Source organism: Gopherus evgoodei, chromosome 3 (assembly GCF_007399415.2).
Source record: "Gopherus evgoodei ecotype Sinaloan lineage chromosome 3, rGopEvg1_v1.p, whole genome shotgun sequence".
NCBI classification, from domain to species: domain Eukaryota; kingdom Metazoa; phylum Chordata; order Testudines; family Testudinidae; genus Gopherus; species Gopherus evgoodei.
This window is the reverse complement of record NC_044324.1, coordinates 223,325,012-223,344,830: the sequence shown is the minus strand read 5'-3', so window position 1 is coordinate 223,344,830 and position 19,819 is coordinate 223,325,012. Positions and strand designations below refer to the sequence as shown.

General features: G+C 47.8%; 1 protein-coding gene across 10 annotated transcripts in view; it reads right to left on the bottom strand.

Moving 5' to 3' along the window:
* SYNDIG1 (synapse differentiation inducing 1) overlaps window positions 1–19,819 on the bottom strand; it is a 123,947-nt gene that overhangs the window by 81,666 nt on the left and 22,462 nt on the right. For 7 of the 10 annotated variants that reach the window (XM_030558243.1, XM_030558242.1, XM_030558240.1 and 4 more), the window contains 3 exons: window positions 10,469–10,563; window positions 7,058–7,121; window positions 5,121–5,258 (listed from right to left, as the gene is read on the bottom strand). In XM_030558243.1, coding sequence (XP_030414103.1) covers window positions 5,121–5,258; window positions 7,058–7,121; window positions 10,469–10,563 — 297 coding nt within the window. Of the gene's footprint in view, window positions 1–5,120; window positions 5,259–7,057; window positions 7,122–10,468; window positions 10,564–18,066; window positions 18,072–19,819 lie in introns of all 10 variants that reach the window. The other 3 variants (XM_030558247.1, XM_030558248.1, XM_030558246.1) reach the window with 2 other exon arrangements.

Genomic DNA, 19,819 nt, shown 5'->3' with positions numbered 1-19,819 from the left:
CTTTATTAATCTATCTGAATTGCAAGGATGCCTTCTGGTAGGACCTTTTTTCCCAGCAGGCCCTCTGAAATTTGATGGAGCCAGGTAATTGTAATGGTAAGTGGGCTCTTCTCTTCTGCAACAGGCTGCTGCTTGCTGATCACTTAGTAATAGTAAAAAAAATAATAATAGCAAAAATTCAAAAAGTAATAGCAATTTTTTTTTAAGTACATCAGAAGCAGAAAGCCTGCTAAACAACCAGTGGGGCCACTAGATGATCAAGATGCTAAAGGAGCACTCAGAGACAATAAGGCCATTGCGGAGAAACTAAATGAATTATTTGCATCATGGCTGAGGATATGAGGCAGATTCCCAAACCTGAGCCATTCTTTTTAGGTGACAAATCTGATGAACTGTCCCAGATTGAGGTGTCAGCAGAGGAGATTTTGGAATAAATTGATAAACTAAACAGTAATAAGTCACCAGGATCAGATGGAATTCACCCAAGAGTTCTGAAGGAACTCAAATGTGAAATTGCAGAACTGTAGTCTGTAACCTATAATTTAAATCAGTTTCTGTACCAAATGACTGGAGAATAGCTAATGGGGCAACAATTTTAAAAAGGGCTCCAGAGGTGACCCTGGCAATTACAGGCCGGTAAGCCTGACTTCAGTACTGGCCAAACTAGTTGAAACTATAGAAAATGGTCAGACATGTAGATGAACATAATTTGTTGGGGAAAAAGTCAACATGTTTTTTGTAAAAGGAAATCATACCTCACCAATCGACTAGAATTCTTTGAGGGAGTCAACAACCACAAGGACAAGGGGGATCCAGTGGATATGGTGTACTTAGATTTTTCAGAAAGCCTTTCACAAGGTCCCTCACCAAAAGCTCTTAAGCAAAGTAAGCAGTCATGAGATAAGAGGGAAGGTTCTCTCATGGATCAGTAACTGGTTAACAGGTAGTAAACAAAGGGTAGGAATAAATGGTCAGTTTTCAGAATGGAGAAAGGTTAATAGAGGTGTCCCCCAGGGGTCTGTACTGGGACCAGTCCTACTCAACATATTCATAAATGATCTGGAAAAAGAGGTAAACAGTGAGGTGGCAAAATTTGCAGATGATACAAAACTACTCAAGATAGTTAAGTCCCAGGCAGCTGGCGAAGAGCTACAAAAGGATCTCTCAAAACTGGGTGACTAGACAACAAAATGGCAGATGAAATTCAATGCTGATAAATGCAAAGTGATGCACACTGGAAAACATAATCCTAACTATACATATAAAATGATGGGGTCTAAATTAGCTGTTACCACTCGAGAAAGAGATCTTGGAGTCATTGTGGATAGTTCTCTGAAAATGTCCACTCAATGTGCATTGACAGAACGTTGGGAATCATTAAGAAAGGGATAGATAATAAGACAGAAAAATATCATGTTGCCTCTATATAAATTCATGATATGCCCACATCTTGAATACTGTGTGCAGATGTGGTCACCCCATATCTATAAAAAAGATATATTGGAACTGGAAAAGATTCAAAAAAGGGCAACAAAAATTATTAGGGGTATGGAACGACTGCCATATGAGGAGAGATTATTAAGACTGGGACTTTTCAGCTTGGAAAAGAGACAACTAAGGGGGGATATGATAGAGGTCTATAAAATCATGACTGGTGTGGAGAAAGTAAATGAGGTAGTGATATTTGTGCCTTCTCATAACACAAGAACTAGGGGTCACCAAATGAAATGAATAGGCAGCAGGTTTAAAACAAACAAAAGGAAGCAGTTCTTCACACAACACACAGTCAACCTGTGGAACTCTTTGCCAGGGGATGTTGTGAAGGCCAAGACTATAACAGGGTTCAAAAAAGAACTAGATAAATTCATGGAGGATAGGTCCATCAATGGCTATTAGCCAGGATGGGCAGGGATGGTGTCCCTAGCCTCTGTTTGCCAGAAGTTGAGAATGGGCGATGGGATGGATCACTTGATGATTCTCTGTTCTATTCATTCCCTCTGGGGCACCTGGCATTGGCCACTGTCAGCAGACAGGACAGTGGGCTGGATGAACCTTTGGTCTGACCCAGTGTGGCCATTCTTATGCTCACCCATAGTATGGAAATCATGCATTTAAATAACCTCCCTCTGGGTGCATTTATAATCAAAACTGTACCAGTACATGAACAGTGGGGATATTTCACATTTAACAGAACCGGCAGTAAGTCCATTGCCTGGATAAAAGGAGTTAGTAGTTTTCAGTCTTACTGGAGTAACAGTATTGCAGTAACCTACCCAGAGTAAAATTAGGGTTATGGCCACAAAGCCGGATCCCAAATGCACCACCATGGGGCAGTTCTCTATGGTAGGAAAACATTTCTTATTGTGCTGAATCTTGTCCACTAACAGCTTTGGCTGGAGGGCAGAGGACTTACTGGGCACCCAGATACTATGTTCCTACACCAGGTATGCAATCTCCACTTTCAGCTTTCTCCTGAAAATTCCCCTGACGCAAGCCTGGAGCAATCAATACCCCTCAAACAAGGAAAAAATTCTCTACTGAATCAGTCTTAATCTTCTTTGCAGTTTGGAGGCAGCTAAGATCAAATGTCCAGTGATTGATACATTTAAAATAAAGTAGTTTCATATCTCTTCCCTCCTACTGTAACCTTTTGTAACCTTTATGTTGAAGTGTTCCCAATATTACCTTGTTCAACAAAACCCAACTTTAGTTTTTTGGGTTTGAGCCTGTAGGTCAGTTATAGACAGTTGATTTAGTAGAGGCCTGCGAGGCGACACTTGGAATGATACAATCCAATGTTATTAAAAAGAAACAATGATTTGTTAGGCAAACGGCTTACATAAATGCTACTATTATCCTGACACTCAAAGGTTAAATGTATATCAATGGGTGATCAGCCACAGCCGGCTCATCCCGGACCCTGGGATGTTAATTGGCGCGCTCCCACAATTCAGCAAAATCACTCCTTTTAGATGCCATTATAATACGAATTAGCGTTAAACTGTCCTTTACCAATCTGAGAGTTCCATCACCTTCCTGTTGGCTCTTTTCTTTACCCATGATTTAAATTAACATCTGCCTCAATGTCCTTCCCATGCTCTCAATATAGAGACAGCATTGTAATAAAACAGTCACAATTCACAAACACACTAATGAAAAATCTTGCTCAAACCGGTTATAACCAAAACCGTAACAAACCAAAACACAACCCCAGGTCATGTGCTTGCCAACTCTGACTTGCCCAAAACACTCTGTCTCCAACTTATCTCTAACTTTTCTCTCACTAGCAACTTCAATTTCCCATATTCCTCTACACTTCAGCTCAAACCCTAACTTCTACAGATTTTAATTTAAGCATCTTCTAGGGCAGAGGTTCTCAAACTGTGGTCCATGGATGACCAGTGGTCCGAGAGCTCCATTCAGGGAGTGCACGAATAGTTCCCTCTAAGCTGTGCACCTGGGTGGCCGCACACAAGAGAATGAAGGACCCACCACCCAAGTAGCGGAGCTGCACAGGCGTGACTCTGCTAATTAGGTGCCAGGACTCTGGAGAAGATACACATGTAAGGTGAGGTGGTGGCCTTGGAGGGAATAGGGGTAGGTGGGAGGGGGCAGTGGAGTGAGAAGAGGGGGTGAGGGGAATTTGGGATATGCAGGGCTGTGGTGGCCCGAGAAAGAGGCAACTTTCCCCAGTTCCAGGGCTGCGGCTGCCGGGGAGAGACCCCCCTCCTTCCCAGCCCCAGCTCTGTGGCTCCTGTGGTGGGGGAGAGACCCCCGCTCCTTCCCAGCCCCAGTTTGGGGGCTGCTGCGGTGGGGGAGAGACCCCACCCTCCTTCCGAGCCCCGTTTGGGGGCTGCCACAGCAGGGGAGAGGCACATCCATCACATTGGAAAGGTAAGACTACTGATATTCAGATATGAGTTGTGGGCTTTTATTTGTAAAACAAAAAAACATTAATTAGTATTTTTTTTATATAGCGCTTTTATCCAAAGCACTTCACAATAGTTAGCAAATGGTACAAATGACATTTGGAAAAATCGTTAAGTTGCCTGCCAAGACCCTCAGCAATTTTCAAGTGGTCCGTGAAGAAAGAAGTTTGAGGACCGCTGCTCTAGGCACTACACAATAAACCTCATTTTTAGGTTCCTTTGACCTTAAGGGCCTCAGAGGTACCTGATACATACAGACATGACAGGAACCCAATACTGGCGAACTTTAGAGCCAGGAGATTACAAAGCTGGACTAGAATGCGAGTGATTTCAGGGCTGCGAGGCACACAGATAACATGCTCCAATGTGCCGCTCCATTTCTCTTATATTTTTGCCTAGTGTTGGCAGCACACTTCACTATAATGACTGATTAGTCCACCAGCGTGATTCCAGTCCTGTAAGTTACATTACCCTCTGCTCTGCGACTTCAGGCTTTCTGAAGACGCACTGGAGGGAGATGTAGAGACGTTCAGTGAATATTAGTCATAGCGTGGCTGGAAAAGGGAAATCCTTTCTGAGAAAAATGTCATGGTTTTGAAAATTTGTCTATCCCGAATAGGGCTGAAAAGTCAAAAAAGCAAAATGGGTCACAGGAAGGGATTCCCAGAAAAAAAAATCCGTTTTGGAAAGACCCAAAATGGAATTTTTCAGCTTTCCCTCTGCCTGGCTGGAATGTCACTTTTTCCCTGGACAGAAAATGAAACTGACAGAGCCTGGGGAGGCGGGATGGAAATTTTTCAGCAAAATTTAAATTTTTCCCATGCAAAATTGAATTTTTCCAAAAAGGATAATTTTCCAATAGAAAATTGCTGACCCTCTCAACTATGAAACAACATAGGATTGGACCGCAAGAATCAGAGCTAAGGACTTTCATAGCATCTGCATTCAGTGCAAAGGAAAACATCTAGGTACATGCCACCATCGAGATGTGCAGTTCCACAGAAGGAGACCTGGAACACACACTCCCCAGTGGGTTATCTACACTCGGAACCGCTCTCTGCTTCTAGCTACCCACATCGTGCGTGTGTAACCCAAAAACACATGCCCAGTTGCCTCCTTCCACATCACAATGGGTTCATCCAAGTGCTGGGCTGCCGTGTTCTGAGTTAGCAGGAGAGATTTTTACATTACCTCGTGTGACAAATAAAAGGCAGCAATTCCCAGCGGCCAAAAGCAGCAGAGCATGGAGAATACGCTGAGGCCGAGATGATCCCTTGGGGGCATCATGAGGAAATTGTCTTCACTCTCTGTGTCACTCGAGTAGTCGCTCTGGAATAGCAAGTGGAAGAAAGAAAGAAAGAAAAGACTCTGGTTAATGATTTAATTACTCCTCCCCTGCCAAAGGCGACATCGTCTGCGAGCACCTAGGAGTAGAACCTCCCTGGTAACTTGAGGCGTATTTTTATAGCACAGACAGGATAATCACCTTGCCAAAATGCAAAAAGGGCCACACGCAGGACCCCCCCCCCCCCGCCATGGTCCCACCTCCTGCTCCTCTTTTTCCCCTGTGGCCCCATCCCCTGGCCAGGCCAGAAGCCAGAGCTGAGACGTGGGAAGAGCTGCCCAGGGAGCCTGGGCCATTGTGGGGAGCCCTGGGCTCTCTGCTGGAGCTAGGGGGCCCCAGAACAGCCCCCGGCCTGTGTCGCTGTCCCTGGGCTGTGCTGACCAGGGCAGGGGGAGGGTCTGGGACTCTGGGCTCCCGAGGCAACTCTTACTACTGCTTGTCTCCGGCTTCTGGCCAGGCCAGGGGCAGGGCCACGGGGGGAAGAGGACAAGCAGGCTGTGGGGCCTGATGGCATGGGGGTGCTAAGGCTCACCTCAGCCCCCCCTCTGGGAAGAGGTTGGTGCCACACAGAGCCTCAGACAGAGGCAGAGCGGTGCCACAGGGAATCCGGGACAAATGCTGTCCTGGAGCCATTCAGCCCGGGACCGAGATGTCTACATTTTGGGACTGGCCCGCCCAATTAGGGATAACAGAACTTACTGCTGTTCCCTTGAATAACACTGAATCCCTGTCAAAGCCCCAAGACATTCCCCTTCCTCCAGGCTAGTCACTTCACCTCGGACCTCCCTCTTCCGGCGTCATCGGCATAACATGAGAGTAATGGAGAGCAACGTGCTACCAAGGGACAGGTAGGGAATGCAGCTGCTGTTTCAGCTCTGGTGTTGGAGGCAGCCATGTGCTCTGGCCATGGACTGGACAGTGGATTTTTTTTGCTGTCCCAAACTCTCCCTATTTCATCAGTACAACACCCGGCTGAATCTCTTACTCTATGAATAACACTGACTCCTTGGGGGGAGTCACCTCTTAATACATGTTGGGTGAAATCTTAGCCCCACTGAAGTCAAGGGAAGTTTCCTCATGGGCTTAATGAGGCCAGGGTTTCCCCCAGACTGTTTTTATTACCCAGGACACAGGTTTTATTCCTGCTAATGACTCCACAGTTTTATCAGCACTTTTCTTGTTTCACCATGAACACAGACAAGGGCAAGGGGTTCTGTCCCCAGATGCATGTCCAGTTCCTGCTACTATGAATGGAAGGTGCATGCATGCATCTTCATGGAGAGAATGTATTGTAAAAAATGAACTCATTTGTCCAGTCCAGCTGTACAAACAGACACAGATGCTTTTACGAAGCGTCGCTGTATCCCCAGGGGTTCTGACACTGACTGGCAAGCCTCCACCAGTGCTCATTCACACTGGAACCAAACACACCGAATCATGGGGAACTTATTGAAGACTTTGGGGATCGCGGTAGGGAGCTGAAAAAAGGAAAGCCCCTGATCTTCACTGAGGTCCTTCCAGCACCAGGAGTGAGAGAAGGCAGAACATGCTGGAGATGAATCGTTGACCGTGCAACGGGCATGAAGAGGAAAGTTTTGGTTTTGTGGAACGTGGGGCGTGTTCCAGGGGGAGCAGGGGTTGTACAAACAGACCCACCTCCAGCTCCCAGGTACAAGGGCTAATCTTCTGGGCTGGAGCCTAACTGGAGCAGCCATGAAGGCATTAAACTAACACAAGGTGGGAGGAGGGGCAAATATGGTACAAACTCCGGGGACGTACTGACCCAAGGCTGGCAAAGGATGTGGAGAGAAGAAATGGTTAATTGCTTCCATACCAATGCTAGGAACCTGGTAAAAATACAGAGGTAATTGGTTAAAAGTCTATCGCCTGTGTTAGACTCGAACTAGACGATGTCCATTCTGAGCTTTAAATCTCTGAGTACGTGAATACAGGATGTGAACGCAGCGTTAGGGTAAGGGGAGAGGCTGTTCCACCCTTCTCAGGGTGTGTAGACAGTGCCGTTAAAAAAATCACCAGCTGGCCCACACTCGCTGACTCAGGGCATAGCCGTTCAGGTTTGGGGTGGAGCGTGGGCTCTAGGACCCTGCAAAGTGGGCTGCAACTGGAATGTCTACACTGCAATTAAACAGCCCCTTAGCCCAAGCCCAAGCCAGCTGTCACTGGCCAGCCACGGGAGTCTGATTGCAGTGCAGACACATCCTTCCCTCCCCAATGGATGGGGTACATGAACTATGATTATACTCAGACTCTACCACTGCCAATGTGCAGTCATACACTCGGTGCCACCGGTAGCACATCAGAATCTAGTCTCTGTGCTCCCGTGCTCAGGCCCACTAGCATCGTAACTCTGCCCCCTGCGTGGCCACTCATACTCCAGTCTGTCGTCACCACTGCGGCCCACACTCATTAATGACTTGTTCCTTTAAGGCCACTGCATTGTACCCTGGGAATTCCAGTGCTTCTCCCAGTGGGGGAGTGCGGAGCACCTTGAAAATTCTCCATTTTGGGATTTTTCCCCCCTAATGGAAAATGCCCTTTTGGCCAAAATGAATTTTTTTTCCACTTTGGTTGAATTTGTTTAGTTTTTGGACAAAAATAACTGGAATTAAGAATTTTGTTTCAATGTGTCTGTGTGTGTGTTTGCGGAGGCGTGGGGGGAAGATGGGACTCTACTTTTTCCCCTCCCACTTCTCCACCCCCACTCTCCTTTTTTCCAGTGGGAAAGACAAATGTTGAAAGAGAAATGGTGAAAGTGTTTCCCCACCGAAACGAAACTTTACAAATTCTAAAAACCCCATTTTGAAATTTGTTTTTCAATCAAACACAAAGTTTAATGGAAAAATTTGAAAGAAACTTTTGAAAGATGTAGGCTGTGTGTGTGATATGTACTCACATTTAGTCTAGAGCTGGGGCTGCTGTGGCTGTGAAGTGGGCAGGGCAGTTTGCTAACGAAGAGCGTTACCATGGAGCATGCGTGGAGGGACCTGCTTCCACAAAACACTACAGCTGGCAACTGGACTAGCCCTGCCTAGTCAACGGGTTTTCAGACCTTTTCCAAAGGTCTGTCACAAAACCCACCGCTTACAGAGAAATCCCCATCTGATTGGTTGCCTTTCCCCATTATCCCACCTCATGGGGAAGGCAGCCAATCAGAGCTAGATCCCTAAAGTGCAGTGGCTACTGCTGTCTTCACCCTGGTCTTCAACTCTCCTAGCTGGCCCCACCCTGGCCGCAGAGGGTCCTGCCCTGGGGGCTTCCCCCTCCCAGCACCCAGTGAACAACTAGATCTGCTGCTCCCTTTGGCAGTGGAGGAGTAGCAGCCAGGGTCAGGGTGTTAGAACAGCAGCACACTCTGTAAACAGGTCTGGGAGGGACATAGGGAGATTGGGGGATGGGGCTGTATTAATGGGAGGTTAATTGGGGAGCTCTACATAGGGACAATGTCATGGGGCTTTGTGGGCTGAGAGCAGAATGAAGAGGGAGATTGAGTGGGGTGTAGGTAATTGGGGGGCTCTGTAAGAGAGCAAAATGGATTGGGGAGCATGTGGGCATGTTTTCAAATGATCTGGCTCTGCACATGCGCGGGGTTATTGATTAATAGGCAGCTGTGATTTTAGGCCCTGGTGGGGCACTGAATGAACAGAAGGGTGAGACTTTAAAGAAGGTCTGTGATGGGTGCGTGAATACCCACTTCGTCGGATGCATGTAGTGGAAATTTCCAGGGGCAGGTGTGTGTGTATATATATATATATATGCGCAAGCAAGAAGCTGGAAGAGGGCCTCATCCTCCCTGATTGAACTAACCTTGTTATCTCTAGCCTGCTTCTTGCTTGCATATATATACCTGCCCCTGGAAATTTCCACTACATGCATCCAACCAAGTGGGTATTCACCCACAAAAGCTCATGCTCCAATACATCTGTTAGTCTATAAGGTGCCATAGGACTCTTTGCTCCTTTTAAAAATGATTAAGGGGCTGGGCACATGACTTATGAGGAGAGGCTGAAGGAACTAGTCTGCAGAAGAGAAGAGTGAGGGGGGATTTGACAGCAGTCTTCAACTACCTGAAGGGGGGTTCCAAAGAGGATGGAGCTCGGCTGTTTTCAGTGGTGGCAGATGACAGAACAAGGAGCAATGATCTCAAGTTGCAGTGGGAGAGGTTTAGGTTGGATATTAGGAAACACTATTTCACAAGGAGGGTAGTGAAGCACTGGAACGGGTTACGTAGGGAGGTGGTGGAATCTTCATCCTTAAGAGGTTTTTAAGGTCAGGATTGACAAAGTCCTGGCTAGGATGATTTAGTTGGGGGATTGGTCCTGCTTTGAGTAGGGGGTTGGACTAGATGACCTCCTGAGGTCTCTTACAACCCTGATATTCTATGATTCTGTGTCTGACCCCAGGTGTAGTAAGTATGACTCAGAGGAAGGCTGGTAAAGAGACAACTGAAAATTAGCTCCAAGCCTCATGCGTGGCTAACAAGTGTTAATATCCCTATGGCTTGACAGAGCTCAGTGTCGACAGACTCCTGTGGCTTCTATTAACATATTTCCTTTCAGGGGAAAAAAAAACTGAATGCAAATAAAACATAACTAGTGCAGCCTGTTAATTAATTGCCTACATAGTAGAATCATGGGACGTGGGGAGGGGGTCTGACCTGAGCTTCTCAATCTGTCTGTTCTGCCTGTAACAGCCGATTCCCTTTCCCACACTAAAGCCCCTCCCCTGCCAACTACGATCCATGGGAATGAGGAACATTTCCCCAAGGCCAGTGCATGTGGGACACACAACATCTGCCAGGCCTAGAGTTACATTATAGAGTTTGCTCCTGCAGGAGAGAAGGATGGCTGCAGATCTCAAAGTGCTGAGAACTAAGGCTGGGAGGTTTCAAAGGGCCCTAAATGGCCATTGACAGTCCCATGGGAATTGGGCCCCTTTGAACATCCCAGCAAAATTTGCTGTTTTGATTTTGCTTTGCTCATAACACTTCACACTGTTCTATGCAAGTAGGGTGGCGGGGAGGGTAAACGGGGAAGGACATCACTGAACCTGGGTCAAGGCCACAAAAAAGTTGTATGATCGGGTCAGTAGCACAGTGTCCAGAAATTGCTGTTAGCCCAGGTGCTTTTGTTAATGTTAATAGGTCATTTGTTTTAAATGGAAAGACAAATCCAACCTCAAAGCTCTACTGCACATGGGAGCTGGCACCTTGCAAACATGCATTTCAAACATCAAAGCTAGTTTCTGGATGGAGAATTCCCAGACTTGCCTCTGAAATCAAAGAAAGAAGGAAAGAAAAAATACCAGTTTGGTTTCCACTAACCAAGAAAATAAAAAAGATGAAATGGACTGAATGTAAATCCATTTCTCAGCTCAGACCCTGACACAAGAATCAGCTGTCCCAGCTAAGTTCTAGATGCCTGAAAACGGTATGGTTTCTAGTGAAAAGCCAGGAGAGAGGTCACTGTTCTGGGACGTGGGGTTCTACTATAGGGTCAGATTCTAGAGACCTGTACACACGTGCATAGCTTGGCTGCAGCATGACAAGGTCGGGGAGTAAAGTGTGTTTGCAAGCTTGGGCCCATAGGTTTGCATTTGCATTAATATTCCAGAAAGGAAGATTATCCAGTGGTTACAGTGCTGGTCTGGTGCTCAGATCCCTGCTCTGTCACAGACTGTGAGAGAGAAACCTTGGGCCAGCCACTTAGCCTCTCTGTGCCTTAGTTCCCCATCTGTACAATGGGGCTAAAAGCACTTCCCTATGTCACGGGGCATTCTGAGGATAAATATATTCAAGATTGTGAGGTGCACGAATACTCTAGCAATGGGGAGCACACAAATACCTGTGACAGATTCTTCAACTCCCATAAATGCCCTAGAAACTGCAAAGGTCTGTTAAGTACCAGATTCCCATCTCAGGCACATGTTGCATTATTGTTTCCTATGTCTAAAATCCCATTCATGTGCAAGCCCTATAGGGTTTCTTCCCAAACAAGGGATTCTGTGCGTCTGAGATGAGAACTGGACCACTCAGCTTTCTGCACACTCTGAAGAGCGTCACTGCTGGAACATGGAGCCATCTCAGCAGCAAGTTCATCCCTGTGTTAGGGTGGAAGGCAATTCAGTTTCCAACACTGGACGAAGAGGGTCCCCCTGCAGAACTGAACTGTATGTATTGCACTCAAAGGAACATACATTGCTTTAGCACTCACCAGCCTGGCCATGGAGAAACCTCCTTCACTGGTATTTGTTCTGGGCACATGTTGTACAGCCTGAGCTCTCAGCCAGGAATTTTAGAATCAATATCCAAGTCTGACTTCAGTCATAAGAGGCCTTAGAATCCCGTTAACCATTTCATCCTTCATGTAGTTGCCACAAAGTAAGCTGAGTTTGTTAATAGAGACTAGGGTGAAATCCCGGCTTCACTGAAATCAATCACAAAACTCTCCTTGACGTGAACTTGGGCAAGTCCTTGAGCTTCCCCAGGTCTCATTCCCCACCTGGACAATGGGGAGCAGAGCACTGCTCTACCTCGCAGAAGTGCTGGGAGGCTAGAAATCCAGGCACGAGTCCCGAGCACTCAGACACGATGGAGACAAGGGCCACAGACGCACTGAGACACATGTCGGGATTTTCACGAGACTTGAGCCGAGAGCTCGGGTGCAATAGATCCACCTCTAGACTCCGTGGCCTTGTGCTCTGACATCGGGCGAAGGGACACGTTTTGGTTTTTACTCACTTGAACATTCTATCTTTTTTTCATTTTACAGAGAATATTTCAGACATCGCTGGATTTTTTTTTAAACACGAGAACTCAGATCCATTCTCTTATGCTCTATGTATGAATAATTCACTCTCTCACTCCTGTATTTCATCAATAACTTGGGTTTCATTAATAAGCTAGTCACTGAGATGCTGGCATAGCAGAGTGAGTGTGGTATGACGAATGATACTCCTGGAGAAGAGACAGCAGCCCAGCCACAGATAAATACCTCAGTAAGGAACTGTGCAGTATTTTAATAAAGCCTTATTTGATGGGTTGTCTAGCCATTAGCCCTGACAGAAAGGCCTGCCTGCCCGGTGCGAAGGTTACGGACCTTGAGATATCTAGACAGAGTTATGTACAGTTCAGAGGAGGCACCGGTGATCATGGTACATGTTGGTACCAGAGACAGAGAGGACCCGGAGGTCAAATTTAGGCTGTCAGGTAGGAGATTAAAGTCCAGGACCTCCACAGTAGCACTCTCTGAAATACTTCCAGTTCCATGCACGGGGCCAGGCAGAACTGCTGGGTCTCAGTGCGTGAATGAGACGATGGTGTAGGGAGGAGGGTTTTAGACTTAGTAGGAACTAGGGAACCTTTTGGGAAAGGAGGAGCCTATACAGGAAGGATGGGCTCCCAAACCAAAATGGAACCAGAGAGCTAGCACAGAGGAGTTTATAAACTGAGGGCCGAGGGAAAGCCAACAGGTGCAGAAGAGCACATGGCTCAGACAGAAACACCCCTTAGGGGAGGATTTATTAAAGGGGATAATCTGTGTCCTAGCAAAGAGGAAGCTGACAAAGTACAGGAAGCAACTCAAGAGGAACAGTCAAATGAAAGGGAGCGAGCCCCATTCAAGGACATCACAACTAAACATTGACAAATGTTATAAGTGCTTATGACAAATGCTAGAAGTCTAAATAGAGAGACAAGGTAGGTTGGGTCATATCTTTTAATGGACCAACTTCTGTTGGTGAAGCAATATTAAAAAGGAACCGTCACATGCAGAGAAACCATTTCAAAACAGCATAATAGAGGCTCAAACTAAATGTACCCTAATTAAAACCCACAAACAGTAACAGGACCAAAGAAATGCCACCTTGGCTACATAACAGTAACAGAAGCTGTTAAGGCAAAAACGCATCCTTTAAAAATCACCTCCCCCAGCTTGTCTCTCTACTATCCTGAGACCAACATGGCTACAACAGCACTGCAAACAGAAGTCTAAACACTAAGCTGGGTGAACTTGAGTGCCAGGTATTCACTAAGGATATTGATATAACAGGTATTAAAGAAGCATGACCATGACTGTGACATGCGCAGGGAGATTAGAGAGGAAACAAAAACAGAAGACTCAGTAATAATGGGGGACTTCAAGTAGACCCATTTTGACTGGTTGAGTGTCATCTCAGGACAGGATGCAGAGATAAAATTTCTAGACACGATCAATAACTGCTTCTCGGAGGAATTAGTCCTGGAACCCACAAGGGGGAAGGCAATATTGATTTAGTCCTAAATGGAGCACAGGATCTGATCCAAGTGGGGAATATAGCTGAATCACTTTGTAACAGCAACCATATCGTAATTTAATTTAACATCCGTGCAGGAGGGGCGGAAATACCAAAGAAACGCATTGCAGTAGCATTTAACTTCAAAAAGGGAACTACACAAAAATGAGGAAGCCAGTTAAATGGAAATTAAAAGGAACAGTCACAAAGGTGAAATGCCTACAAACTGCATGGAAACTATTTTTAAAAAGCATAATAGAAGTTCAAACTAAAATGTATGCCCCCAATTAAAAAAAAAATCAATACATTAAAAAAGGGTAAGAGGACCTTAAAAAACCAAAAACCACCACCATGGCTAAACAATAGAGAAAAAGAGGATATTAAGAGGCAAAAAGACACCCTTTAAAAAATGCATGTCGGATCCTACGGAGGAAAATAGAAAGGAGCAGAAACTCTGGCCAGTCAAGTGTAAATGTATCATTAGACAGGCCAAGAAAGACTTTGAAGATCGATTAGCAAAAGACACCAAAACTAGCAGCAAAATATCGTTAAGTACAGCAGAAGCAGGAAGCCTGCTAAACAATCTCTGGGGCCACTAGACGACCAGGGTGCTAAGGGAGCACTCAAGGAAGATAAGGCCTTTCAGAGAAACTAAATAAATTCATTGCATCAGTCTTCACAGCAAAGAATGTGCAGGAGATTCCCATACCCAAGCCATTCTTTTTAGGAGACAAATCTGAGGAACTGTCCCAGATTGAGGTGTCAGCAGAGGTGATTTTGGAAGAATTTGATAAATTAAACTGTAATAAATCACCAGGACCAGATGGGATTCACCCAAGAGTTCTGAAGGAACATAATGTATAGCTTAAATCAGCCTCTGTCCCAGATGAGTGGAGGATAGCTAATGTGACACCTAGTTTTTAAAAATGCCCCCAGAGGTGATCCTGGCAATTACTGTCCAGCAAGCTGACTTTCAGTACCTGTCAAATTGTCTGACAGTATAGCAAAGAACAGGATTATTAGACACATAAATGAACACAATATGTTAGGGAATAGTCAACATGACTTTTGTACAGGGAAATCAAGCCTCACCATCTATTAGAATTCTTTGAGAGTGCCAACAAGCATGTGAGCAAGGGTGATCCCACTGATATAATGCACTTGGACTTTCAGAAAGCCTTTGAGTTTGCTCGTAAGCAAAGTAAGGTGCCCTGGGATAAGAGGGAAGGTTCCTCTCCTGGATCAGTAACTGGTTAAAAGACAGGAAGCGAAGGGTAGGAATTAATGGTCAGTTCTCACAGTGGAGAAAGGTAAATAGCGGGGTCCCACAGGGCTCTGTGCTGGGACCGAGCTATTAAACATATTCACAAATGATCTGGAAAAAGGAGTAAACAGTGAGGTTTGCAGACAACACAAAACTACTCAAGATCATAGGTGCCCATGACAAAAAAAAATTAGTGTGCGCTTAACGCCCACTGGCAGCCAAGCACCCCCCACCTCCCTGCTGATCAACTTCCCCTCCAGCGCCTCCCACCTGCCAATCAGCTATTCTGTACCTTGCAAGAGGTGCTGGTGGTAGGGTTGTCAACCCTCCAGGATTGTCCTGGAGTCCCCAGGAATTAAAGATTAACCTTTAATTAAAGACTGCTATGTGATGAAACCTCCAGGAATACATCCAATCAAAATTGGCAACCCTAGCTGCGGGGTGAGGGGGAGAGAAGAGCAGGGAGAGGGTGCGCTCAGGGGAGGGGGTGGAAAGAGGCAGGGTAGGGGCAGGAAGAGGTGATGTGGGGCCTTAGAGGAAGGGGTGGAGTGGGGGCAGGCCTGGGGTGGAGGTGGGAGGTATCAAGCACCTCCCGGGTAGAGAGGAAGTCAATGCCTATGCTCAAGATAGTTAAGTTCAAAGCAGACTGCAGAGAGTAACAAAGGAATCTCACTCAACCAGGTAACTAGACAACAAAACAGCAGATGAAATTCAATGTTACATAAGAATGTAAGAGCGGCCACACTGGGTAAGAGCAAGGGTCCATCTAGCCCAGTATCCTGTCTTCCAACAGTGGGCAATGGCAGGTGCCCCAGAGGGAATGAACAGAACAGGGTAATTATCGAGTGATGCATCCCTTGTCGCCCATTCCCAGCTTCTGGCAAACAGAGGCTAGAGACACCATCCCTGCCCCTCCTGGCTAATAGCCATTGATGGGCCTGTCCTCCATGAACTTATCTTGTTCTTTTTTTAACCCTGTTATAATTTTGGCCTTCAAAACATCCTGTGGCAAAGAGTTAAACAGGTTAACTGTGCATTGTGTGAAGAAATCCTGCCTTTGTTTGTTCTAAACCTGCTGCCTAGTAAAGTTCCTATTAAATATTGTTGATTCCATATTTAGCTAGATCACTTTAACAACCAATGTAAATTCAAACCGGTGTAACTTTCCTATGTAGACGAGGTCACACGTTGGCCAGCCTAGAAAGAGTCTGCTGCTGGGGTCTAGTCCCAGAAAGAAGCCACAACACAGATGTGTGGGGAAGACAACACCTCCGTTGCAAATCTGTGCCTTGAATGGGCACTGGGCCATGCAACTCACATCTAACTGTCTCTTGGCACAGCAGCTGATTCTCCCAGATACGCAGCGATGTGCCACGCATATGGGATGGCAGGATCAAATTCTCTGCGTCTCTCCAAAGGCTGATGAAAAAAGACTTGGATCTCTGCTCACATTTCCCTTTACTGCTGATTTGCCTTAACAACTCTGTGGCACAGCCAGGGAAGCTGGTGGGATGAAACCCTTTTCCCTTCCTCCGTTTTATCATCAGGAGGGAGACAGACTCCTTCACTCACCAAGAACTGGTGATGGGCACGGTGAGTCTGCAGGGCTCCAGCCGTGTCAGTCAGAAGCTCTGTTCTTCTTTTAGATAGAGACAGAGACATTTTTATGTCATTAACAACCTAGCGCGGCTCAGTCCCCGCCTCAGCAGCTGCTGCACTAATATTTTCTTCCTTCACGCCGTGGCAACCTCCAGCCACTGACGCAGGGGCTGCACCCAGAGAGGCATGTTTGGGCCGCACGTTCCCATGCCAGGGGACCCCCACAGCGAGACCCGCACTTTGCAGTTTCCTGTCAGTGTCGCATTCAGCGGGGAGGCATTAGCACCGTGAGGGGGCAGGCCAGGGGCAAGACACGGGAGCGGCTGTGAAGATGGGGGCTGGAGCTGAGGCAGAAGGCTAGAGATCAGGGCTCTGCATTCAAGTCCTTGGCCTGCCGTAGACTCTGACCTTGGGCTCCTATCCTCCAAGCTATTGGGACAGCTGAGTTCCATTGAACTCACTGGGAGCTAGGGACCCAACTCCTTTGGAGAACCTGGGCCATAACCTCTCTGGGTCTCAGGCCTGTAATACTTTACTTTCTCCCAGGGGTGCCGGGAGGTTCCCGTCACTATCGATTCTGAGGTGCACCATTGCTATAGCACTGGGGGGCCCAATGAAGAGGTTGATCTGGGCACAGTGGGTCAAGGCAGCCCGTTCATGCTGTCCCCTGCTACACCCTTTCCATCAGCAGGGCTCAGGGACCCAGCTCCGTGACAGGGGCTCTCTTAAGCAGCACGGGGTGTTGCAATTGCTATCAGAGCTGGCTTGGCACAAAGCGTTCAGCTCCCACCGGCTGCTGCCAATTCTGCAGAGCCAGTCGCGCGAACGCAGCGTTCTTCTGGCTTCGAGCCAGCCGTCTGTGGGATCAGCGACGCTGCAGCCCTGGCACGGGCCTAGCACTGTCTTTGCAAGTGGGATCATGCCCAGATCTACTCCCCCCGCTCCCCCCCACCGTCTCAGCCCGCGCTCAAGGCGGGTCAAGCGCTTACGCAGCCCCAGTGCCCACTCAGCACCAAGACAACAGACCCCCATACGTGGTGTGGAGAGACGGGGTCCCTCACGGGAACCTGCCTTGCCTGTTTGGGGAAGGAGGACAATCGCTGTGTGTTTGCCGTAGTACAGCAGCTGAGACCAGGGCCCCATTGTGCCTGGTGCACACAACACACATTCCTCCTCGCCTCTCTCAGACACACAGACTGCCTGCCGCTCTCTCCTCAGACGAGCACCTCCACCGAGCATTTCCCCTGGAGCTACTCACCCCAGCTGGGGTGACCCGAACTATCCAGGACCCAAGGTGAGGACGTCCCATGGACCATGGCAGCTCGAAGCACTTGTGTTGATACAGCAATTCCCCCCCCCACCCCCCAGCAGAATTTTCTTTGTGGAAGAACAGTAGCAGCTGGAGCCCCCAACTGAGATGGGGGCTGGGTTGTGCCAGGCGCTGTCCAGGCGTACAGCATGAGATGCGCCTTGCTCCACAGGCCGGGCAGTCCAACCAGGGCACAGAATGCTGCAAGGCTGCATTGAAGGTCAGGGGCAGACATGGGAGCAGGATGCAGGTCTCCTGAGCCTAGCGCCCAAGCCACCAGCAGATGCTTCTCCCTACAGCGATTGAAGGGGAAAGAGGGTCTCTCTCCTACCTTCTCTGAAAGAAAAGTGGGAAAGCGTGAGGCTACTTCCCCCGCCCCTGGTTTTACAGAACCACGCCTCCCCAGACCCAATCGAACAGCCATTAGACTTAGCAGGAAGAACCCCTGGACCACAGCAGGCCCCGTTTGGACTGGGCTCCTTTTGTATTGTGACAAAGTTCGTCCTCTACCTTGGTGGGTCCTGCGCTTACTGGAAGAAGATTTGCTCACCTCAGTGATCTTCCCCTCTAGTGGAACCCACAGTCTGGGTCAACTCCTCCTGTGTCTGATCAGGAGTTGGGAGGTTTGGGGGGAATCTGGGCCCGTCCTCTACTCCAGGTTCCAGCCCAGGGCCCTGTGGATTGCAGCTGTCTAGACTGCCTCCTGGAACAGCTGCATGACAGCTACAACTCCCTGGGCTACTTCCCCATGGCCTCCTCCCAACACCTTCTTTCTCCTCACCACAGGACCTTCCTCCTGGTGTCTGATAACGCTTGTACTCCTTAGTCCTTCAGCAGCACAGCCTCTCAGTCTCAGTTCCTTGTGTCTCTTGCTCTCTGCTCCTCACACGCATACGACAAACTGAAGCGAGTTCCTTTTTAAACCCAGGTGCTCTGATTAGATCACCTGCAGCCAATCGAGGCAGGTTAATCAGCCTGTCTGCCTTAATTGGTTCTAGCAGGTTCCTGATTACTCTAGTGCAGCCCCTGCTCTGGTCACTCAGGGAACAGAAAACTACTCAGCCAGTGACCAGTATGTCTGCCCTCTACCAGACTCCTGTACCCCACTGGCCTGGGTCTGTCACAGTATATTTTGTTGTTAAACCACAGACCCCTGTGAAAGAGGGAGAAGCCCATTCAGCGCGCACACAGGCCCTCCACTGATCCCCCCCAACAGGTCGGCTCCAGGGGCGGTCTACACTCACATCAGGCTCTCACTGAAATTCCAGGTGGCCTCAGAAGGCCTGGCTGATTTGAGTTCAACTGAAGGGAGGGACTCTTGGAGCAGGAGTTAGGGCCAGATGTGTCAACAACAGTATCATGCAATTAAAGACCCACTGTAATTATCTACATCAAACCCCATGTGAAAGAGCTGGCTTTGAAGGGGCCAGCTGCGCAATCTCTTCTCCTAAAATCCCAGCCCCCAGAGCTGACTGGTAAATGCCACAGGACAGGGTTCTTACAGCAAACTCCTCTGGCACACCTTGCTAAGACAAAGTCTCTCGCGTGGCGTTGGTAGCCAAGACAGTATGGCAGCCACGGAACTGGCCATGTAGAATTCCCCTTTCCCTGCCCTATTGGTACAGAAACCGCAAAGAAAAAACCATTCCTGCCGTTTGGCTCAGAGACATGCAGCAATCAAATGGAACAGGGAGCCCTAGGGAAAACGGAAGCTTGCAAACTCTTCCCATCTAGGCCTTTTGGAATGGAGAAATCCCCTGGCAAGGGAACAACAAAAAAATATTTAGCCTTTTAGGTTCTATTTGGACCACGTGAGGCTATGGCCTCACATTCACCCAGAACATCTGCACCAACCAATGCAGTTAGAACTTTGTTGGGTTCAGGGCTGATACAGTAACATCTGATGTGGACACACTTCTCAGGGCAATTAGAGGTAGCCAGATCCAGGCAAGACGACCCAGGCCGCAGCCCAGCAAAGCACGTGCACCACTGCAAGCCTGTGAGGCTCCCTACTGATGCGAACAGGTGAAACTCTGGCCCCACCGAAGTCAATGTGAATTTTGCCTGTGGCTTCAATGGGACTG